The 25,330-nt window shown below is 32.7% G+C and overlaps 2 protein-coding genes across 3 annotated transcripts in view; both read left to right on the top strand.

Moving 5' to 3' along the window:
• Positions 1–2,426, top strand: part of LOC128982159 (bridge-like lipid transfer protein family member 1) — an 86,066-nt gene extending 83,640 nt beyond the window's left edge. The window contains exon 62 of the mRNA XM_054401217.1: positions 920–2,426. Within this exon, the coding sequence (XP_054257192.1) occupies positions 920–1,003 (84 nt within the window). The 3' untranslated portion in view covers positions 1,004–2,426. The remainder of the gene's footprint in view (positions 1–919) is intronic.
• Positions 2,427–4,821: 2,395 nt separating this feature from the next.
• LOC128982164 (salivary glue protein Sgs-4-like) lies at positions 4,822–25,019 on the top strand. Of its 2 annotated transcripts, XM_054401223.1 has the most exons (5): positions 4,822–4,876; positions 12,621–12,743; positions 15,407–15,547; positions 22,789–23,228; positions 24,429–24,517. In XM_054401223.1, the coding sequence occupies exons 1-4, from the start codon at positions 4,826–4,828 to the stop codon at positions 23,218–23,220; spliced, it is 747 nt and encodes a 248-aa protein (XP_054257198.1). In that variant the 5' UTR covers positions 4,822–4,825; the 3' UTR covers positions 23,221–23,228; positions 24,429–24,517. The 2 variants fall into 2 exon arrangements, with proteins under 2 accessions (XP_054257198.1, XP_054257197.1); XM_054401222.1 differs by lacking the exon at positions 22,789–23,228 and having other exon boundaries at positions 24,429–25,019.
• The last annotated feature ends 311 nt before the right edge of the window (positions 25,020–25,330 follow it).

Genomic DNA, 25,330 nt, shown 5'->3' with positions numbered 1-25,330 from the left:
ATGATGGTCAGAAACAACCATCGGTACCACCAAGGCTAAATTGATCCTTTCAGAAAGCACAGATACTGATATATTATCAATACATGTGCCATCCTTACCACCACGAGTACTAGGCCTGGTGACCTCAAATATTGTATTTTTTAAATTGAAACTTAACAATAAATTCTCGACAACATATTTTTTGACACTACCCAACAAAGTATTAACATTGTAGTCAGAGCATAAAATTATTGAGGCATTAGTCTTATTTCTACCACTTAAAAGATTAAATACATTATACATACATTCTATAAAAAGTTCAAAATTTTTGTTATCAGGTACTCTATAAATTTCTAAACATATAACATTAACATCTTTGATGAAAACTGCAGCAACCTCACAGACATTTTTGATTGATAAATCCACGAGAAAGGTTAGTTCTTCACACTTAAAGTGTGATTTGACAAATATTGCTGTGCCACCCCTCTCCTCTGATTGTCTTACATAAGCACTTTTTAATACAAATCCAGGGATAGTCATATCTGATAAATGATTGTGACTTCCAACCCAATGTTCACAAATACACAGGGCACTTAAATCAAAACTGTCATCTAAGCTTATGATTTCATCAACTTTACCAATGCCTGTGAGGCCTTGCACGTTCCAGTGAGCTACATTAAATACTATAACATCCTCATTTTTATTTACAATAGAAGGATTAATAAAACTAGGCTTACTTGACACATCTAGTGATTCTGACAGACAAATATCTATGGGTTCATCTGCGCTCGTAGATGGTGATGGACTTGATTGGGTTGTTCCAGACGGGTCGAGTTTTCCGACAGATACTCAGTTCCTGGAGGAGGCGGTTGCTCTTCCACTCCCTGCAGGCATCCTCTACATTTAACATTGTGATTTTTTAATACGTTGTATGTTTCAGGTGTTGGCTATTCTAGTCCTGAGGATGGTGCAGATTGTCAGGGAAGATCCCAAGATTGCGGAACACATGAGGCAACGCAGATAATCAGTTTATACTAAACATTCCTTTGTGCAGGTGTCGTTACCTTTAGTCCATTAGTAACTGAGTACACTTCAGGTTGGTTTGAGAGTTTTAAAGTGATCACTATATATTCAGTCACAGTTTTAGTTTTTGAATTGAGTTAGTATATTGCCAAAAAGGTTTTAACAGTTTTATTAAGTTTTCTATTTTCAAATTTCAAAATTTACGTGTTGTATGTTTAAGAATTTTAATTTTTAAGTGTACCTGAATTACATGCATCACGTTAGGTTAAATTTAAATTGTGAATAGAAAGTTTAATTAAAATTTAATTTTGAGTTCTTTTAGATTGGAAAATAAATATGACTGAAATTAGGCCATTTGGATTAGCTCAAGTAATTGAGACTTTTAGTTAAGAGTTTGGAATGTTAGGACGTGATAAGTTAGACATCATATTTTCAGAGTCGCTGAACCCCTGATTTTAGTGATTTAGTAATACACCCTCCGATATTGATACTGTACAGCCCTTAATATAGGAATTAGACGTGTCTAAACATTAAGACCTTTGTATTTATTTTATTTATTGCCATTTTAACCATATGCCTTTTGATTTAGTCATCCTTATAGTATGAGCTTTTGTATGGTTCTAAATGGTCTGCTTGTTGGCTAATTTAAAAAAAAACATGGTTTTTGGATCAATAGTAGAAAAACATTCTGTGATTTAAGAGGCAGTCTATAAAAACTTTATTTAGTGAAGTCAAACAAGAATTTTCTAATAAGTTATTGCATAGTAGGAAAAAGTTAGGTGAGGATACAATAAAGTCAGATTTTGTACATATCTTTAACAAAAATCTATTTAAAAATTAATTTGAAATGTTTGATTTGATTCACAAAAATCTTAATATATGAAACTACTTTATCCATAACAGTTTAGTTTTGAATTTAGTTTTGAAGTAAGAAAGAGAAAAGACATTGTGATAGGTTTGAAGGTTTGACGTAAAAAAATCAATTAAAAAAAAACAGCAGCTGTGGGAGGGTTGATTTAATTTGTAACTTTAAAATTATCGACTTCTGGACCCTTTCCAAGCATTTATGACTGTTGAGTTTTTATATGTCTTTATGAAATTAGTTTGACATAGTTGTTGTTCCATATTGTTTAGTTTTGTGGGCTACATATTTGGTTAGAGCCAATAACAATTGAATGCTAAACATTTAAGGCCAGCTTTGAATGTCTATTACAAGTATTATTGTTACTGCTCAAATTTAATATTGTTTAATATGTTGATGTGTATATTTTACCCAAAATGCTTGTATACTCTAGTCAGCATGCTATATTTTGTTAACATGGGCTCATGTTTTATTGCTATACTTTTAAAGCTAAATGATTGTTTATAATTTAATTGTTTATATCGATTCTAAGTAATAAATCTATTTATTTTAAATAAAGGAAGTGACTCGTTTGAATAATTCCAAAACCTTTCTGGTCTATAACTAGTTTTAGTAACTCGGAAACGTTATCTTTTACGAGAAGTTTTTTTTAAAGGAATTTGAATTGCTGTCATTTTAGATATCAACTATACTCCGTTCACTAAATTTTTTTGGTTTGAGGGGAAGCAATTCCATCCCCTCCACTTTATCTGAACTATTAAACAACAACCAACAGCTGATCAACTGATGTATACATTAAGCTAAAAAGGTGGGGGGGAACCTAGGAAACCTTCCCTTTAAACCACCTAAATTTTGTGAACAAACTTTAGACATCAATGAGATTTAAGTACCGTAATCTTAACAAAAGGGTTAAACTAACAATTTTAGTAATCTACAGCGATTAAAGAATATACTACCTTTGTTTAGTGTTCCCTGACCTTTTTCACTGGCGAACCACTTCACAAGACAAATATATTTTTTGTACCAATTGGTAATGTAGATTTAATCATTAGGAACGGACGGTTCCAAAAAAGAGGAAATATATGCTCCTAGCCTTCAGGAGGGTTTAAATTAAGTTTAAGATTTTAATGGGACTGAATTTGTTTGAACTGACAGCAGTTTTGTCCTGATTACAAGACGTGACGATAATTAATGTATGTCCCTGACACCTTTGGAGACGTGCACGATTATGCCGCTATTGCAGGAATAGATTGTTGTTGCAAAATCATAGCAACAATGTCTTCAGTTCATCTGGTGCAATGACAAGGGCCTCCAATGACAAGATTACCTGGTGACAAACTGTTCTGGTGTCAAAGTGATCCTTTTCCCCCTTCCACTTATTGGCTGGTCCTTTATCCCTGGATGACCTGGCCACGTTATACCCTGTGGTGCCACAAAAAGTGTGTCAGTACGGTTGATTCTTGTGCTGCAACAGCTCACACCTTCCTTTGCTTACTACATTTCAGATACAAGCCTATGTTGATATGCTATAATGGATCATGGAATTTAGCAAGATTTGACAAATCCATCCTTACTTATTGTAGTTAAGTTAAATGATCCTGACTAATCAAACAGCTGATCTTTAACAAAGCTAGATCATCTCACTCCATTCTACCTTTTCCTACAGTGACCCCACAAATTGGGCTTCCTTGCACTGATTATAGTACAGAAAGCTGCTAATTGCTGCACTTACTTTGCCGCACACTTTTTACTTTTTGGCACACCAGTATTCCAACCAAACAACACAAAACAGCGTGCTTTTATTGGGCACGTAATATGTGTACGCTTGAAAATAAGTTGGCAACACTTAAAGATATTACTTACTACGATCAGCTGGTGCAGATTTTCCCAATTTGTTCAATGTTTGGATTTAACCTAACCTAAAAACGTGTTGTACAGTGTTTGAAAGGCTAACTTTTTATTTGCTTTAAAGTAACTGTAGGAAAAATATAATGAGTAACACGAGTGCAAACTGCCTTTGTTGCACTTGAGAAACTTGCCACACTCGCCTACATTGCGTAAACATTTCTCTCGTGTGCATCAAAGTGCCACTTCACCCACTAGTTACACAAATAACTATTGACTAGTGATGGAACCATCCGTATGCCAATGCTGTCGCCAGTTTTTAAGTCAAAATGGACGAAGTCAGCCACCGACAGATTGTACTGATGTAAATTACTAATTTCTAGGGAATATTTAGGCTTATTAACCAAGGAAAACAGATAGTACAACTCATAAATCTAACCTAAAGCATCTTTTATGTCTTGCCAACGTTCTCAGTAACAAAAATTAGGAATTTTAGACTGTGTGGCTCACAGAACTAAGTAAGCTCTTTTTAATAAGAAAGTGGCTACAGCTGGTTTATATAGATAGGATGTCTACTTCAGAATCCAAAAGTCACTGATTCTACACTCACCTTGCATTCATATTCGCTTAAAAAAACCTACCTAAAGTGTGTGTCACTGTCTCAAATAACTCCTAATTAATTGATTATTTATCATTGAACCTGCAAAACTAAGGTTTTTTCAGCTATATCATTATATTAGAACATAGAAAAACTACTTGTATCAAACTCAACAACCTTTTAATCCACAATGAGTTTTGTTACATATACATTACCTTCGTCCTTTGACTCTACTGCGACCTTTTAAATACTGTTACTTCACAGCTTATCTTCCTGTTTTGAGCTATTTTAGAAACAATGTATGAGATAAGCATCTGCAATTATCAACACTGTTATCACTGGAGGTTCGTCCTTGCAATGTTGTCGAGTACTTAGTGTCAGTTACATATTGTTTTGATAACACACATTCATTGTATGATCCAAGTGATAAATTATCTAGGCGCCCATGATATTTTGAAGGTATGCGTAGGTTACTTTAACGCTCAACATGAACATTTCCTAGAGACCCCTGGGACGCCATGAGGTCCATGCTGTTTCTTCTCTTGACGTCAACGTTGGTCGGAACTTTGGTATGTTGATTCTGAGATTACGTGTATTCGTAGTTAAGTGAATGTTTGGTTTGTTAGTAGAATTTTTGTGATTTTTTCTGTCGTTGAAATTGAGTGTATTTTTTGTTAGTGGTTATCTTATTTGTTGATTGACTGTGTGTTATGTACCAACAATGATGTTATAGCCAATTTACATTAACCAGCTGATATGTTTATTTTTTTTTATATTATGATCTTCAACTAAAGATTTATGTTGCATTTACACCGCAGCTTTCGACAGATCAACATATGTTCAAAGCATCTTACAACAAACAAATGTTGTCAACAAAAATGTTAAACTTTTTTCGCTAACTATAAACGTGATTATGTTAAAAATTATGTATACAACTGCCAACATTTCTGTTACAAACACTAAAACAAACTATTTCTTGTATATCCTATGCCTGAGTTTTTACACTTTTTGTAAGGGAACAGAACTCTAGTCTCGTTGCTATCAAACTTCGACCTTTTGTTAGATAGCATCATTAATTCATAGCCCAATGACAAATGACAATTTGGAAACACTTTGACAAAACTAACCTTATTGGTATTGTAAACTTTTATTCAAACACATATTGTAAACTCTAGTGTATATGCGGCAAGAGTGAGCATAATACACAAAAAGTGTAAGAAAAGTCCATGTAGCCCTAACTTGGCTTGTCTAAATAATTAATAAATAAGTTTTTTTTTTTCATTTCATAAGTTTTTTAAATGATACATATTAACAATGAAAATATTTTTTTTCACTTTGAAGGAAAATCTAACAGTTTATCCATTGACTAACAGCTTTGACTAGACACTAGCACATTCTGTGACTGGCTCACACAACTACGTTCTTTTTTATTTTAAAAAAAAATGGCTACAGCTGGTATATATAGATCGGAAGTCTACTTCAGTATCCAATAGTCAATGCTAACAGTCAAAGGTTTAACTAACTCAAGATCAGTTGCAATATCAATGATTATTGGGCCTTTAATAAATTGTTCTGAATATATAAACAGCAAGTAAGAGAGCTACACATTAAGGTCATCTTACCACAATCTATACTAAGATTATTGGAGTATGTCACTCTCTTAATAGGTGAATGAGTAATTGATTTTTCGTAGTGAACAAATTAAACTCCATTTCATCAACAAGGGATCTTTCAATTCACAAAAGTGAGCAATGGTGGTAGATTGTATTCCAGCACATAAAGACTTGTCCCTAAGGAGTTAGAGCTTCAATTTAGAACTAAATTTAAGATCCAAACATCATTTACAAAAAATTCTTTTACTAATAAATGTTGGTAGGTCTTTTAAACTTATGGAGATGGTAGGCTTAGTGACCATCTACTGATTTCAGAGATTACAAAAATTTGAACTATACAGTTAGCATAACAGTTATTTTCAACCATTGAGATGGGCACACCACCTATGTGCATATTTAAACCCAAATGTGAGCGAAGGAGAGTGTAGAATGGAGTTTGAAGATCTGTGTAGCTTTGTTACTGACTAAGATCAGCTGTTTCATTAGCCAGGATCATTAATTTAAAACCCAATGATCAGGAACAGATATTTTCAAATGATTAACTATAAGTAAACAAATATGAAATCAATACTAATGGAAAGGTTTCCCTTGCATAGCTACAAACAATTACATTTACAATTTACAAATATAACATTTGTATAATGATGTTGTAAGTCACTATGTTCTCCAATTAAGAACTTGTATCTATTAATGACCCTTTTATTTATATCAAAACATTTGTTTCCATTACAGTGTTATATATATATTTATAAATCACTCAATACTTTTTAAGATATGCTAACAGTTCTAAGGTTTTGACAAATGTGCCTTTTTCAAAACTGTTTACTCGTTTTTGATGTTAAAAATATTTGTCATTGACTATTAAATACAGTAAATTCAATCAAAAGGTTCATAATCCGATAGATACAAGCCATCTTTATTTCTTCGAGTCAAATTCCTTTCAGTTTTAAACCAGTTCCTGACTTTTCCTGTTAGATCCTTCAGAGATAAAGCGCTAAGTTCATAACCCATTGTTCTGTACGACTTCCTAAGTAAACTCATAAACAGAACGTGACTAACCAACTTTTGTTAGGTAACATGATATTCTACAGATTAAATTACCACAAGCTGCATGTCAAAGTAGATGGATAGAGATAGAGATAGTAGTTGTAATACTCTCAGTTTAGTTAGCTAAAATCTACTTTGTCAAAATGGAAAATGTTTGGCTTAATGTGTGTTGTTTGGGTGCCGTTACAAAAATGTTAATGTAATTTTTGTAAGCACTTGGAACAGGAAGTATACACATAGATAGGGAATGGGGGAAGGTAGGATTTAGGAGGAAGGAATGGATATTTTAGGTAAGTTAGTCATGTATCCATTTCTTCCTCGTTCCATCCTTCTTAATTTACAATGTGTATTTTCTTTAATTGACCATTATAATATTCTAGTTGGTAACACAATCAGTGGCTAGTGTAGATTCCAGAGATTAAAAAAGATATGTATCATTTATTCCTATTTTGTTTTATACAAGTATAATTTTAAGCTTATGCAAATTGAATCTTTTCTACAAATGGTCTGGAAGTGCTAAGATGAAAACATGTAGAACCTTTGTTTTCAAACACTTAATTTTGAAATTGATTTGGTCACATGAATTGTTGTTTCTTTATTAATTTTTATTTGATTCCTTATCCATTCTATACTAGCTGTACCCGCGGGCTTTGCCCCGTTTAACTTCATAAGTATTCGCATGGCTCATTCACGTCCTGGTTGAAGTTCGTTCGCTACGCTCACTCACCTTTAGGTTGGAGCTCGTTCGCTGTGCTCACTTGCCTTCAGGTTAGCTCGTTTGCTACGCTAACTCGCCTCCAGGTTGAAGTTCGTTCGCTACGCTCACTCACCTGTTGGTTGGAAATTAGCTGTTGTCATAAATAAAAAAAAAAAAAATAATAGTGCTGCACCCTGTAGGTAATCCTTGTAACTTTTATGCTATTGAACATCATAGAACAGAACCAACTTGTTTAATTGAAACAGCTGTTAAGATTCATTAATTCCTTTTAAATATGAAAAACCATAAGGTTAACATGGGGAACTATAGAGCCACTGGGCCGGAGCCCGATAAAGGATTTTTGGGATAATAATATGCTTTAATGTTAATCGGGAATGTGAGCTATCATCATGCCAAATTTCAGCCCAATCAGTCCAGTAGTTTATGCGTGATTGAGCAACACACACACAAACACACACACAAACTCACAAACTTTCAGATTTATAATATTAGTAAGATCTATTGTTTGGAAATTGTATCTATTAGAATATATTATAACTTCTCCAACATTTTATTAACAGTTTCAATTATTACATTTTACCGTCTGCTATAAAGTTGTACAATTATTTTAACTCTTCTATGAAATTTAATATACTGGTACATTGCCTTTTCCTATTTATAGGAACTGGTTAGAAAAAATTGAATCTAAATCATGAATGTGACCTGTTAATACAAGTATTTTACCCAGTTAACGTAAACTCTTAAGTAATTTATCGCCTCAAAAATATCAAAGGTAACATGGAGCTTTAATCCAAACATACGCAAGCAGAAACAACAAAGATAAACATGAATATGATTTTAATTAAGTACAATTTCAAAGAACAAAACCTCTTTCTATAACAAAACAATTATAATTTTAGGAAATCATTTGTAATTGGAGAACTAGTTATTGAATTTCTCAATTATTTTTTATTTCGTCAAGAGTAATCCAAAAGAGAATTTTCAAATCTTATTTGAAAGCGAACTCAGACAGTAAGTTCCGCTGTTGTTGTTTAATCATTGTTGTACTTCCGTCTGAAGAATGTGCTACTGCAGCACAATAAAGAATGTTAACTAGAACACTGGAACTACACTGTTGCCATGTTGAGAATCTGGTTTCAAAACATTCTGATTGAACAAGCTTTATCTCACACTTAAAAATAATATTACATTTTTTTAGTATATTTGGGGAAATGATTCTTAATTTGATAATCAATGTTAACATATAGATGCAATTATATGTAAGATGCGCTGTGTGTTAAAAAAAATTGCTATTTATCATGATTTTATCATTAGATAAATTATTTATCTAAAAAATTTTACGTTAAATCAATGAAAGTAGAGTACTTTTATTTCATAGTAAACAAACATGGTTATAGATAAATAAATCTTTATTGTCACATTACGTTTACATAGCAGTGCTATAAATCAGGTACAATTTTAAATATACAAATACCTTAAAACTAAGGATTTATGAAAGAATAAGATAACCAAAAACAGTAAAAATAAAAAAACAAATTCATTATTACACATCCTGATCAGTTAAGAACTCGTCCATACCATAATGGGGGTTTCTTAAAAGAAAATTAGCAAAGCTGCTTTTGAAGTGCTTAAAAGACTGTATGTTTTAGAATTCTTGAGACAGTTTGTTAACAGTTTTTGCCCATGTATGTCGGAGGTTTTTCCACTAATGAAGGATGATGTGGCGAATATCGAAAATTAAACCCAGTGAGATGAATAAAATCATCTTCATCGACTAAATTTATTCCCAGTTAGTATAAAATAAATACTACAGTACCACTTGTAAGATAGCATTCAATGTAAGATAGTGGTCAATGAAGTCAATATAAACAAAAACATTTTGACATACTGTACTGATGAAAAAGTAAATGAACAACCAAACCTGTGCATTCTGAGACATTCTAAGATTCAGTTAAAAAGTTAAACGTTTTGCAACATGATATGGAGTTTAGTACTTTTTATGTCCCCCCTTCACATCTTAGATTCTACCCTGAAACCGTTTTCACACTACTTCAGACTAGATCTAAGAGTGTCACATTATTATCTCTTACATCAAATCCATTCGATTGTCAGGATTTTAACCCAAGACCATGGGGATCAAAGTCCTATACCCTACCATTAGACCAGCTTGATCCTCCATTAGGAATGTAGCATTAATCGCTAGTTAATGGCAAGATGACTAAGTTATCTGTTGTAGCTTTTTTACTGACAACACTAGCTATTTCCTTATTCAATCTGTTATCATGTTAAGTTTTGTGGAGGAAGCCTTTTTATACAAACACAGCTAACATGGCCCAAGAGACACATATTTTGAGTGAATTTCCCATATAGGGAATAAGCTATTACCTAGACCCGGGACCTATTTGATTGAACCAGCCTGATCGGACTATGAGAACAGGGTTTTTGGGGGTTTCATGAGGTAAAATTTTGCTTTCCCATTTTTGACCCTCTAAACATAAAATTTTGCAATTTATTTCAAAACCATTGGTGTAGAGCTTGAAGATAAATTATTTAGCAAACAGAAGCATTGTACAATCAATGGTTGAAGGAAACCAAGGTTTTTACTATTACAGAAGTAGGAAAACGAATCATGACTGACTCAACATAATGAAAGGAAAACACAAAAGTTAAGTCAAGAAAGGTCTTGGACAAGCATTTTATAGATTTAAATTCAATGCAGCTACGAGTTAAAATTAATGAGTATTACCTTGTTCAGTGGATAAATTAAAAAAAACTCAAAGCCACACTATGGGAATCTCTTAGCCTATAGTGTATGTAGGTAAAGTTTAACAGCTGATCTGAGCTATTAGCAAGTTCACCTAGTAATCTGCAGTTCGTCTACTTAATCCTAAGAAATGTTAAGTACAGTATACTCTTTCATAGAATTAAACTATCTTCAACTGTCTTTGAGCATTGCACTTAATCATTAAATCAGATCTCATAATCATAAACAAAGCTTTTGTGTAATTCACTCCATCAATCTTCATTATAAACTAAGCACCCTGCTGTGTCTTACCAAATATAGTAATAAGAAGAATAGGAAATATTTATTTCCATTGATCTTTATAAAAGAAATAGGACATATTATTTGTTGTACATAGTTACAAGGTTATTCAGTGTTTACAGTACAATACATCTAAAATTTAAATAACCACTTACATGAAAATAAAAGCTTTATTTCTACTTATTCTTCAAAATCTAATATTTATTTCACAACTTAAATAATCATCAATTTTGTAAAAGGGATTTTAACAATCCAGTCATACAGTTTATTTTTTTTAATAATGTAAGATTTTGCTTCTTCAGTCAGCTTATTAAAAAACTTTATACTATTTTATGTGAATGTTTGTTTTGTGCTAATCTGAGCTGCAATACATCTATTTTATCCTACCTCTTATAAAGTGGTTGTGTATGTCTTTTCTGAAAGAAAATTGATCTAAGTTTGACTTTGTATATTTATTATGGTTGGTATCCTGAAATTGATGAAAATAGGTTTACAGTGTGTAACTGAGCATTCCCCAGCAATGCTTCGAACCGCCTTTTTTTGGAGTAAAAGGATGTCATTAATATGTGGAGAGTGGCTCCACAAAATAAGACCATATAGTATGACCATAAAACCATAAAACATTAAAAAACATGTATTATGCTAATGTCCATTCGCATTTATCCTATGGTTTGTGCCTTTATGGTTGAACTACAATAGCAAATTTGGATAGGATACTTAAACTTCAAAAAATAGCAATAAGAATAATTTTGAAATTAGAACACAACGAAACAACCAAAAACAAATTCAAAGAACTGAAAATTTTAACGGTATATGGCCAATTCATTTACGACACAATTATTCTAGCAAAAAACTGCTTGAGCACCTCTGAGACAAATTATCACCCATACAACACTCGGCATAAAAAATTCCTTATTTCAAGTAAACACAAATTAAAATTCTATGAAAAAAAACCATTCTATATAGGATTAAAATTTTTCAAGCATCTTCCTAATGAAATCAGAAATGAACAAAGCAGGAAGAATTTCATGAGAAAACTGAAACTTTATTTAGTAGAGAAAGTGTTCTATTCCCTGGAAGAGTATTTTTCCACCTCCCCTCTTAGCGTTAGTAATTAATTCAGTTTTGATTATTTTCATTTCCTGGTTCTTGGTTTTTAATGTACATAATGATCCAAGATATGCAAATTTGTAAATTATTAATTTAAGATAGATTTAAGTTAGTTGACGCCATTCAATGTACAAAACTGTACTTTATGAATAAAGCATATTTGATTTGATTTGACGTACCAAAGGGGTTGATTTGATTTGGTGTACATATTCAGTTTGATTATGTGTGATTGGAAGAGTCCGAAATACGCTAATCTTAAATATTTTTGACTAACAAAATCTTTAAGTTTCCACAGCAAGTACCTCACTCTTTAAATTTTGTTACAAACAGATTGTATGTGTGATGACCAATTTAATTTTGAATCCAAATTAAATCCTAAGAGTTTAACTGATTAAAATTTTACCTCTGCTTTGAGATTTATTTTAATTGTGATTTATCAGAATTACAAGATAGTCTGTTTGCAGAAAACCAATCATATGCTCTCAGTTCAGCCTCTTGACTAGTTTTATTCGCTTTTCAAACATTAGGTATCAGCCACTTTTTTCATTAAACCAATTTATTACTTATAAGTATCAATAATGATGATTCTCGGTTTATGCTTTGGAGTTAAGCTTTATGAAAACAAAATTCCCCAGAAACAAATTTGCATACCATATAACTTTATGTGTATTAGGTTTATACTCAATGGTATTACTGTTATTATGGTAAACCTTTGCCTGAGATGTAGCAATAAAACAAAACTTTTCAAGGTTTTTTGTAATTAATTTACATTATTTTTTCAGTTGGCTCAGTACCCGTATCAGTATGGAATGTCCAGACAAGTCACATTTCCTGCGTCTTACGCAATGCCATCCTGCCAGACACCTTGCCAGACACCCTGCCAATGTTGTCCAACCTCTCGTGTGGTAGGTATTAACAGTTTGACAACAACAAATTATATATTGTTGGATAAAAGTTTTAAATTCAAATTTATTGTTCCTTCTTTTTGTGCTTGTAAAAATGGTTGGATACTAAGTTTTGCTTATTCTGCTTAAGGATTTGTGGTTTAAATTAGTGATGTGTCAAAACCAAATCTCAGATCACAAAAGCATCAAAACCTTGGAAAAGTTTCACTTTCAAGATTCAATCAGAGAGTTTCAAGATTCAAAGTTTCGAAATTGAAGATTTTGGCAGTGTTGTTTTTAACTGATGACATTTTTGGGCATCATTGTTGTTGTTTATAACACCGTCTACACACAAGCTGCTAGCAATAGAGCAAACAGATAACCATTCTGAATTGCAAAAGATATCTTGACTAATTCTGGAACAACATACAAGTGCAATACGGATTCTTGAAGTTTATCATTAACATTACATCAGAGTCGGGAGTCAATTTTTTTCTGTTTTGATTGCATAGTAAAAATTTTATTATTACCTGTATTTTTTTACTTTGATCAGGTAATTAAAGGTTTTACATAAGTGTTTAAAGGTCCGAGTTTTGGGATTTGATTTGCTAGGTTTATGTTTCTGTTTTGAGATTCAAAATTTCTGATTTTGACCATCAATAGTTTAAATGTTAATGTTCTTATGAATAATAAGAATAATTTATTGTCAGTAGACACAATAATGTGTAGTGTACATATTCAAAACTAAAATAAGATGTCTCGATGAGTAAATAGGATAACAGTTAAACAAATGTTAGTCAGCTTTATATGGCAAGTACATTTTTGTAAGAGTTTTGTGTAAAGGTTTATCACACAGGTTGACAATTTAGTTTCTGCTTAAGTGTTTAGGTTGTTTTTTCTCAATATGTTTTCCTTTACACAAGAGGTAAATATATTCACAACAGATTAATTATACACCTATGTAGATTTATGGAACAATTTTTATAAAGATTTTAAGGTATTTTTCTGTCACATTCCAGACTGTTTGCTTATCCGTTAGTTTTATTTCTAAATGGTAAAGCAACGATGGTAAAATTGAGCATAAAAGACAAAATATTTAGTAAACATATGTGTTCTTGTGTGACTGAAATAGACTTCAGATTTCACTACAAGATGAGAAGTAAACTACTTGAACTACACAAAGTCAACTACGTTATAGTTCGGCCGCTTAGAAAGCGACCTCCTCCAGCATTGGTTTAGCATTAGCGCGCAGGTCGTTTTCTAAGCGGCCGAACTATAGTCAGCTGTTGCATAAAGAAATAAGAAGCCACAGACAAGTATGGCACTACTTCTCTTGTTACTGAAATTGCAATCAGTGAAAAGAAGGGATTTATATGGATAGGAGAAATACATTGGAACAGAACTCTATTGTACCCATGAAGAAATGTATCAAATTTTTCTGTATTTATTCATTGTTGGGAAGCCATTGAATATTGAATATTGGGGCCAGCAAATTGAAAGACAGTTTTGGAGATACCAACCATCCTAAAACATCACAAACCACTAAACTTTACTGTTTTACTCCTTCCTTATCCATATCAGGTATTCAATGTAACTACAGTATATCAAAGTAATAAGAAAACATGTATAGAAATAAGGAAATGTTTTTATCAACTTCACAAGGATTTCTAGGACAGTCTATACACAACCTTCATGAAAATAAACATGATGCTTCCAATTCCCTTTATGTTGATAACAACTATATCCAATAACACTTGGACGTAGATTTAGTATAATTTTCAGCTTACACAGTGTCCTGTTACCAATGACTCAAAAGTTTGAGAAACCATCATTTCTCCCCTATCCCGTTAGATAGAGATTTTTTCATACTTTGCACTTCAATCACTTTGCAACCTCACAATTCAATCACTGTCTCAAGAAAAGTTATGAACAAGCTGCCAGCCCCGTCGTGCAATAATGTGTACCACCTTCTGCAAACTCATGCATACACATGTCAACTATACTCCGTTCACAAAATTTAGACAATTTTAAGGGAAAAATGCTATCACCTAAACTTGATTCTACCTTTAAAATAATAGCTCTAAAGCTGAGACGTCAATCAGCCGCAAAATATATATTAAGCAAATAAGTAGTGGGGGATCTTTCCTCAAATCGCCTAAATTTTTTGAACCGACTATAGCAACAGTAGTCGATAGGGATTGACCCACTTCCTACAGAATCTTAGTAATAGAAAAATGTTATCTTAGCGGGAGCGTTTATTTCTTATAAGACGTTTTCAAATCCTATGTAGAGACTAATCGCCCCATAAAAGTGTGTAGCTAAAGGGTGCGGCAGAAAGAACTCCCCTATTAGGAAAGCTAATAAAAACAAAACCAAGTAAGATATGACATTTTTATTGCTATTAACCAAAAACACACATTATGCCATTTAAAAAAATATAAAATTATAGTGCTTTAAATAAAATGTCGTTTTAATAATCGACAATTTAAAATTATAGAATAGTAGTTTGTAGAATAGTAGCGAATGAAGTAAGGCACAACGTATTAGACTTGAAAAAGCTAGATTGGCTGGCACAGTATCTAATGGAGACCTTAATTCCCGGAACAACCCTTGTATGATTTCTCATAGCATTCGTACAGATCCAAATTTTCCTCCAAATGATTCAGTGTACTAATCTGTTCCAGAGCGTAGTTCCCTACAACTACTGTCCCCCGCACTACTTGCAGCAGAACATCGTGCCACCGCCATGCCCCGTCTACCAGCCAACCCCCATCTACGTGCCGATACCACCCCCGCCGAAGGACTGCTCGTGTGCCCACACCACGGTAAGAATAACCTCAATTCTATTTTGCAAAATTTTTTTACAGCTGCCCTAAACCCTCTTCAAAATGTACGATTGATGGATATGGAGACTTATTACTTCAAGGTGTGTATATTATTACATAATTTAGTGATTAAAGTATTTAAGGCTGTATAGTCTTAACCGATTTCAAACATTAACTTGTATTTTTTTATTACAAACATTTTGATCAGTAGAACCTAATCTTTTCAATGTTATGACAATATTATTGATGAGTACAACAGCTGGTCAAATCACTACATTTTCTCAATCATGTGGTTTGTGTGGATGACATATTTTCACTGACTTAAGTTATTCTGATAGACATAAATGCATTATATTGGAGGAACATCGAAGTAACTTGTATAGAATAAGAGAACTGAAATTATATACTCATACACTTATGGTCGTTGATTGTTAAGTGTTTTTGAATATGATGTGACAATATTAGTTTTATTCTTAGCCATAATGGTGCCTTTTTCCTAGAGATACCAGTTTCTTCTTGAAAGGGATTTTTAAAAGTTGTCTTGACCTTTCCATTAAATGAGGTGTAAATGAACAAAGAAACAACAAAAGTGAACACATGTAATGATCAGTCTTGACAATTTAATGATAGACAACAACAAACCGTTGTATGAAACAACTACAGCCATTGATTCCTTGCATATACCAATTGGGATATCGAAGTTAATGTGAATTTTTGTATAGTTAGATTAACACCTAACATCCTACTTTCGGTCGCATACTACTGGTAGTCTTCCAATGACTTCTTGAAAATGTAAAATCAAATAGTTTATCGATGAAAGATTTGTAGTGATGAATATTTTACTGAATATTTATAGTAAAAGATTTTAAGGAAACAAATCACTAGGTTAAAATCATTGAGCAGAGTAGACTTCCCATCCAATGTACAAATTAGAAGCCAAGAAAATAGATTAAGTTCAGGACCATCTTACCAGAGAGTATTTCATTGGGTTGAATCATTGACTATTGGATACTGAAGTAGACATCCCACCTATATGAACCAACTGTCGCCAAATCTTTACTAAAAAAGAGTTAGTTGTGTGAGCCAGTCACAGAATGTGCTAGTGTCTAAAATAAAATGTTCTACCTTATTTTTTGTTGCTGACCAAGGATGGCTCATAAAATTTGCTACAGCTTACAATAAGTAATTCTATTAGTTTGTATAGGTAAAAAGGTTTATGTATCGAGATAAGCACAATCTGTCGGTGGCTCACATCGACTACGACGATTTTGATAAAAAATCTTATGACAAATTTAACATGGGGATGGAATGTCTATAGTTCGGCCGCTTAGAAAGCGACCTCCTCCAGCATTGGTTTAGCATTAGCGCGCAGGTTGTTTTCTAAGCGGCTAACTATAGTTGTTGCATTAGTCAAAGGTTGAATATTAATTTTAAAAATCCATGCCAACAGCTGATTGATTTATCACTTGACACTAGTTATTTGTGCAACTAGTGAGAAAAGTGAGCAATTGACTCACTCGAGAGAAATCCTTACTCACGAGCCGTAGGCGAGTGAGGAATGTTTTCTCGAGTGAGGCAATTGTACTTTGAACTCGAGTTGCACATTATACTTTTCCTACAGTTACCATAAAACAAATAAATTTGTGAAGAAACATAACCTATTTTTACACAGAAGTGAACTTTTAATATAACATTTAATGTGAAGTGACAAATACAACAGTACAACAGCTGACCAGGTGATTTACAGCCAGTGCTGCCAACGTATTTCGCGCGCATACGACGTTGCCTGCATGTTACGCGCTCACTATTTCGTGCCTTCACGCTGCAAATCTGGAGTGAGACAAAGTAATTAGAGTGAGACAATGTTAACATTGTCTCACTGATGAACGAATTGGCCACTTTGCTTTCTCAAATCAGTGAGAGAACATGTACATTGTTAGGTAACTGTAGGAAAAGAATATTGTCATTAGTTGATAGACCATCTCAATAGATTGCACCACATTTTTTGCTTCAAATGTTCACATTGGCTGTTAAGCCAACTCTGTGTATAGTCAATGGTTAAATACACCAATAGATCTGATTAAACGTTGGGTATAAGTACAATACTTATCACCTAAGGCATCATCAAAAATATTTATCTTTAACACTTCTTTAGGTTATAAGAAACAACAAAGCTAAAAAACAAACTATTTCAAGGGGTTTGAGGGTGATTTAAAATTTGTGAACATCAAAGAACAATTTTCTATTTAAATGTAGCTTGTTGATTTTCTCGTAACCTTGACCTATTTTTTTCAACACTTATCAGATTCTGATATCTTGTTCATGTAGGAGAGAATTGAAGGTTTCAATATTAATTTAAGTACAGTAGACTCCCTCTTATCCGGACACCTTTTAACCGGACATCGGTTTAACCGGACTACACTCGGGGGAAATGACATCTCTTTAACCGGAAAATTTTTATCATCACATTGGTTTAACCAGACTAGAAGTGGGCAGTACTGAAACGACTGTTCTCGTGGGAAAGATTTGAGATTAGTGATCACGTGTCTTAATACAATGCTCTCCTAAATTTAAGTCAAATATCACAGTAAACGAGTTCAAATATCAAAGTTTAACGAGTTTTTGGGGACGTCGGCTTAACCGGAAAACCCGTTATCCGGGACTGGCCTCGGTCCCGAGGAGTCCGGATAAGAGGGAGTCTACTGTACCATATATAATGAAATTTACCCTCCATGTCCACTGTAGATGTTCTCTTTTTGCTTTAACATAAATAAATAATGTATTTTTTTAGTTTTATGCAGATTTTTTGTTTCTGTTTAATTATTGCTGAACGAGTTTCCAATGATTGTTGTAGTCATGATTAAACTTAAACAATACATAGAGCTGTATTTTTTAGAATGCTTCATACACTGTACTTATATAGTTCAGCCACCTAAGTCTAAAAAGCAGCCTCCTCTAGCATTGGTTAGCATTAGCCACTTTCTAAGCGGCGAACTGTAGTAATTGTGTTTTCTTTCAGTTTTGATAGAACTTTGATGACATTTTCAAAGTAAAGTATCTTTAGTTTTAGTTTTAATTTTTAAAATAATTTAAATACAGTGATACTGTATATAATATGATAAATTGATAAAATTCAATTTAAATGATAAATCTGGTTACAATGTTGAAATTATAATAGATTGTTTACTTCTGATAGTGTATTTAAAGTCAAAGCTTAGATACTAGTAAACAACTTTAGATTCTAGCAGTGTATTTAGTTAACCTTTTTATAATAAAGTTAGGCTTTGGGTTTCATAAGACATAAAAATAAATAGTATGCATATGGCAATAAGCTAAACATCATTAGTCAAATTAGTTGATGTACTGTAAGGTTATCAACATGTTTATCTTAGAGTTTATGGTAAAGGAGTAAGTCCCTTTGATCAAAATGATTATAAATGGTACTCCAATGTTAATTAAGTACATGAAAACTGTGTGTTATTGTCTTTGAATACTTAAAAGCCTTGAATAAACTTTCTTTTTATCCCAGAATATATTTAAATACTATCCAATAAACTTTCTTTTTATCTCAGAAAATATTTAAATATTACTCCTGCGCTGATAATATTGATCCACTGGTAATGACTTCATTAAACCTCTTAAAATTGTTGACAATGTATTTAGAAAGAATTGCCACATACATACATAGAAAGTTGTTATTTGCAGTGGTTTCGGATCGGATGCAGGTGAAAAATAATTTTAATATTCTATTACATATTATTGTTTATTTTTTGTAATTTAAAATTGTGATCGATTAAAGGCTAATATGTGGTTATCTAACTTGTTTATTTTTCATATTTTATATAAGTTACTTGAATTAAATACTTTTGAAGATCTATTCAAATACTGTAAATGGATTTTTAATGGTAATCCTCATTAATTTCCTTTTGAATTATTACGGCATTTTCAAAGAAGTTATCCTTTTGATTACTTTGAAAATACAATGTGATAAAACAATTGTTCTCATAAAATATGTTTTTCATGCAGGTCTTAATTTAAATCAACCTTAAAATCAGGCAGCAAGTTCACATTAATAACAAAAAACCTAGTAAGTTTTACATTTGTTAAAAGTGAACCTGTTGAAATAAAACTGTTTTCTTACATATTTTTCTAATATCACTTGAATTAATAGATTACAATAGACCTTTGAAAACAAAAGAAGGTAGACTTAACCTAGTTGTAAATCGTTGATGCTAACGCTAACACAATAGCAAACTCTCTTGACCTAGTTAAAACAGACTGAATACAAAGTGTACAAAACAAACTGCAAATTATGACAGCTAAACAGTTTGTTGATCTCAAACGCCACACTGTTCACTACGCTATAACCTTAAGTCTATTTCTACCAGAATTCTAGTTTGTTTTTCAAATTATTTTGGATCTAGATTCATAATTTTACTGCTATAACTTTGAGTGATGGTTGAATTTCAAACTACAACCCCATCGTAATGTATTATACTGTTATACTGTTAACCAGAAAGTGCTTTATGTAAACATTTCTGAATGTTATGAAATGATTACAGCATTCTTGTTTCTATACTCAATTCTACGTTTATAAGTAGTCCGATAAGCCATGTATTTCAAACGGCAGTTTCAACAACTCTAGCTGTCCTAAAAACTCTACATTAAAATTTAATTTTGTTTCACAATATGTTTTAAATATTTAAATGTTGACTACATTAGATTAAAAATCCAAACCATAAGTCAAAACACCAATGTATGAAATGTACAAGGTTACTAATTACTGTATAATAATTTTAATTGCACCACTATTTCCCATAAGACATGTACTGCAGGGTGAATATGGAATTGAGTTTAGAAAGCATTAACAACAAACAATGACCAATCGATTGTAGGCCTACCATTCTCGAATAATGTATGATTAAAGTTTCCTGTCTCTCTAGTCTTTAATTTTAAGGATGTAAACTAAAATCACAAGGTAATCTACGATTTTGGGAGCAAGCTAGTCTATAATCAAATAGTAGAGCGCAGGAGGCCCCAGGTCCAAACCCCGCCAAAATTACACATGAGTTTTAATTTTATCTAAGTGATAATGCCGCAACCCCTAGGTCTAGCCTGAAGTAATGTGAAAAACGATCTCAAGCCAGAGCCTAGGATCTTAGGACATTAGGACACGTTCCTAAGTTCCTAACGGACATAGTGATAGTATTGTAATTTTTTTCTTTAAAGAGTCCTTTCAAAAAGTGCTTCATGAAACATGATAGATAAGCTACTGTGTCTTATTGTTTTTAAAAGAAGTAAAATGGATGTGCTTAGAAACTATCAATAGCACAGTTGAATTTTCATAAAACATTTCAATGAAAGTGTTTTGAGCTGTTTTACTACAAATGTTACTTAGTGCCAATAATTTTAATTCTAACATTGTCAAACACTGTGTTTTCTTTCCATGATCAAGATAGATTTTATATAAAACTATATGAAAGTACAAATTTAAAAAAATTGCCATTAAGTGTTTTTGCTTTGGATCAAATTGTAATCACGGTTACTTAGGATAGAATAACTGTACGTGACATAAGTAGCTCTGCTAACTTCATAGATTGGACCGAAATGGAGTGTTTTGATTGGCTGTTGTACTCATCATTTTAGAGACTTTAGTATAAATCAACTGGAGCGCAAAAGACAAATGCTCATTTTGATCTTGTATATATCACCATTTATTCTAGGTGGCCGTGAATCGATATTTAACCTTTGATAGCTTGTAGCTTGTTCAGTTTTAGATTGAAAATGAATGTAGTATATTTGATTCACCGACAAAGTGTGCTATCACTTATATCTGTTGTATACACCAATTTTTTAACCAAATAAAAGCAAAAGTACAACTTACTTTAAATCATGCCATCTATGTCAATTTGAATGTACCCATAGACTAACAAAGATAATATAATTTTGAGATAGGCAGATTTTGTGCTTCTTGAACAATCACCTGTTTTATATACCAGTAGTTCATTGTGTAACTATTTTTGGCGTAATATACAGGGTATTTCAGTAAAGCTAGCGGGCTATGCAGATGCAGAGTCTACATGCAAAAATTAGTCTAAAATGCTGAATAACTTTTTTTCGGCTTAGTTTAGCCGTAATCTGCCATTTTGTATTTTTTGGAAAATTATTAATATCTCAAAACCCAATGGAGATATATTTATGAAACTTGGTATAAACTTTGTCTAAAGGTATAAACATTCTCCAAAAATATCTTTGATCAGGCTTATCAAATTCCAGAATGGCGACCATTTAAAATGTTTAAAGTAAAGTACCATGAAAACCAGCCGTAAAAACAAAATTTTAAATGGCCGCCATTTCAAAACTTGATGAGCCTGATCAAAGATATGTTTGGAGAAGGTTTATATTTGTAGACTTGAAGTTTATACCAAGTTACATAAAAATATCCCCAAGGGTTTTTGAGTAATTAATTATTATAAAAAAAAACACAAAATTTTGTATTACGGCTAAACTAAGCCGAAATAAAGAAAAGTTATTCTACATTTTCAACTTATTTTTGCATGTAGAATCTGATTCTGCATAGCCCGCTACGCTTTACTGAAACACCCTGTATAACTGTGATGGGTTTTTCAATTTTTTTTCTAAATTTTCCATATTTTCTATTTTAATAACAATTAGTGACAGCTGGTCTATATAGATGAGATGTCTACTTCGGTATTCAATATTCTATCTATATTGTTATCATTAACCAAATATTTTGTTGCTATACAAAGAGGAAATACCCCCACAACTTTTTTTGTGTGCCATAGTTCACATTGAAGACATAAAAAAATGACACAAAATATTTCCTCTCTTGAAGAACATTGTCCAGGACAACCCTCTTTTTTTATAAATAACTATCTTTAACTGTCTACATTTAAAAAAATTTCTCCAGGGGATAAAATATTGTGTTTTTGTGTCTTTTTGTCTTTAACGTGTACCGTCTGGACTTTTTCTCTAGTAAGTTAGCTGCTATCCCCTTTCTTCTAAAAATTAGAGTCCTGAAAAGTGTGAGCTTACATTCTTGTTTATTCTTTGCTCGGAACAAAATATAGGCCTACTCTATGTGCTAAAACTTCTCCCTAAAATTACCATAAAAAATACTTTGATATTTACTTCGAAAATTATCATAAAACTGCCATACAATCTAACAACTTTGTGTACCAAATATGTCTTGTGTTTGATACAAAGTTGTTGTTGTGAAGGTAACGACACCAACGACGTCCAACGCAACTCACCCGCCATCCGGACACCCGCCCATCTGTGTACAAACTGTATACGTCGCCAAGAACGACGACGATGACAAGAAAGAAGAGAAAAAGAAGTGCAGTTGTAAAAAGAAAAATTGCGAGCATGAACATGATCACGATCACGATCACGAGTGGGAAGATCGAAGGTTGGAAGAACGAAGGTTGGAAGCCAGAAGGAGAGCTTATATTAGAGAGCAACAGAGGAGGGCTTTGATTAGATACCTTCTCGACCCGTCCACCCGAGAGATTGACCCAGGGTTTGGATTTGGATTTGACCCGAGCTTTGGAGGTGGAACTTCAGGCAGGCTGTCAAGTTTAGGCTGCGCTGGATGTCCCAATAATAGGCCTAGTCCAAAAACGATAATCATCCGACAAGGGGATTTGTGAGCTTGAATGTAATTATTAAAGTATTAGTGGATAAGTGATTGAATTGATTTACTCAAGTAGGTTAAAATATAGTTTTGTTCTCACTGAAATCAAATTGTCAATTTTACTGTTTATGAACATGTACATGGATTTAGAAGCTTGTCAGAACATTATGATAGTAACTAATTTAAGTTCAATTTTTTTTATATGATTCTCTTAGTTTATATCTAAACGTTTGAAGAAAAAATCTTAGTTAACAACCAGTCTTTACATTGATTTTTATTTAAATATTCTCATTGCTGGTATTTTTAAAGTCCCCTGGAACCAAATTATTTTTGCCCATTGACAAAACATTTCAAACTATGTTAACAATTTAAGATTGATTTAGTGTCAAGTGTTGTAAATACGATCCGTGTGTTTCCACATGAAAATGGTTTTTAAAATGTACTGATCATAAAATGTTAAAATGTGTCACATTAAGAACTTTTTCTAGTTGCTATCTTTCAAAACCCAAAAATCTTCCCACGAATTTTTCCACAGAAGAATTCCACATGATATTAAACTTGAGAAATGGTACTGAGAAAAAATTCCTAAATAAAGTGTTTTTGTCATACCGTAATTAATGTATCGTAATTAGTTAATGAGAGGAAACTAATCAAGACTTTTGTTTCAATGAATGGACACAGACAAATGTCTCCTCCCTTATTTACAAATCTAAACAAAGCTCCTTTTGCTACTTATCAATTATATCACCTAATGAAGTCTTTATTTTATGAACGATGCTAATGAATAGTAAATCCATTCATCCACTTACCCCGTTTTTATTTCTAAAAAACTACTTTATACATAAAAGGATTTGTTATCACAAGTGAGCTATGGTGTACCATACAATTTTATTTGAGAAAAAATGTTATATACTAAGATATAGGCTATGTTTGGAAAATTTTATTTGTAAGCATTACAAAATAATTAAACTGGGAAATAATTTTCCAAAGCCCTGTTAAAACCAGTAAAAAAATGTTCACCACATTATTTACTGATTAAATATATTCAGCATGAATTAAAGAAATAGGGTTGTCCATTTCAATACCAACTACTCGTTTGAAGAAGAAATAAAACATGAAAAACAAACATCCTCTCTTTGCCCTAATGTTTTCCACTTACAGTTACATCTACAATTATCAAATTTATATTGTTACTATTTTGTAAAAGTTGTTGTTGTTGCGAAGGGACATCAGCAGTATCCTGAACCAGGACATCACCCAACAACCCGACCTCACCCGAACCACCCGTCTATACCCGGACTCAGCGATGCAGAGAGTAAAAAGTTACTCCCCCACTTGGCTAACCCCGGAAACCACCCGTGTGTCGTCCAGTCGGTCATCGTCGGGGGGAAGAAGGATCAGGAAAACGAGAAGGAGAAGGGGGAGAAAGACAAAGGCAAGGAATGCAAGAAGAAGAAAGAATGGAAGAAGAAGTGTTCCGAAGAAGTAGAAGATGACGACCATGAAGACTGTTATAGAAAGAGAAGACATAGACGTATGAGGAAGAATCGTCGCCGGTCCTACTCAGAATACGATCCGTTGGAGTATGAGGATTATTACGATTATGTACGTCGTTGTAGCCAGTGCAACGGCGGCGGGGGAGCTGATGTTATCATAACGAGTGGAGACCCTCTCAACCGCTTTCTTTAAAAATTAGGCCTAATTTACTCGGGGAAAATGTTTTAGAAGAAGACTGCTCTCAAAAATGCAATATAATATAATCTCTTAGTCTTGTAACCAAATCAAATGTTTAACTGATTGGTACATGCTGTCTAAATGTCCTAAGTACTTAATAACTTTTGTAGTTTTAAAACTTTGAGTTTTATTGTACACATGTAGAAATAAAAATGTGTGGATTTTGTATGACTTTGTGTTTTTCATTGAGAACCATTTCATTTTTACTATATAAATTGGTGCTGAGTATTATTAATTACTTATCTAGCAGAAGGATTTTGACTAAATTTTGGAATAAGGGACTTCTAGCCCTAAAAACCTGATTGGCGACAGGCACTACATGAAAATTTTTATTTCACTACACAACTCAATTGAAAATTTAAAACTTTAACATTGGCCTTATGGGTTGCTAA

This window comes from Macrosteles quadrilineatus, unplaced genomic scaffold (genome assembly GCF_028750875.1).
Source record: "Macrosteles quadrilineatus isolate MER2022 unplaced genomic scaffold, UCM_ALF_1.0 Scaffold_142__1_contigs__length_272657, whole genome shotgun sequence".
Lineage (NCBI taxonomy): Eukaryota > Metazoa > Arthropoda > Insecta > Hemiptera > Cicadellidae > Macrosteles > Macrosteles quadrilineatus.
Note: the sequence above shows the minus strand (reverse complement) of the source record. Positions and strands in the feature narration are given on the sequence as shown.

Coding starts and splice junctions, on each gene's coding strand:
- LOC128982164 (XM_054401222.1), top strand. CDS start 4,826: ATGAGGTCCATGCTGTTTCTTCTCTTGACGTCAACGTTGGTCGGAACT. Junction 4,877..12,620: donor CAACGTTGGTCGGAACTTTG/GTATGTTGATTC, acceptor TTATTTTTTCAG/TTGGCTCAGTACCCGTATCA. Junction 12,744..15,406: donor GTTGTCCAACCTCTCGTGTG/GTAGGTATTAAC, acceptor AATCTGTTCCAG/AGCGTAGTTCCCTACAACTA.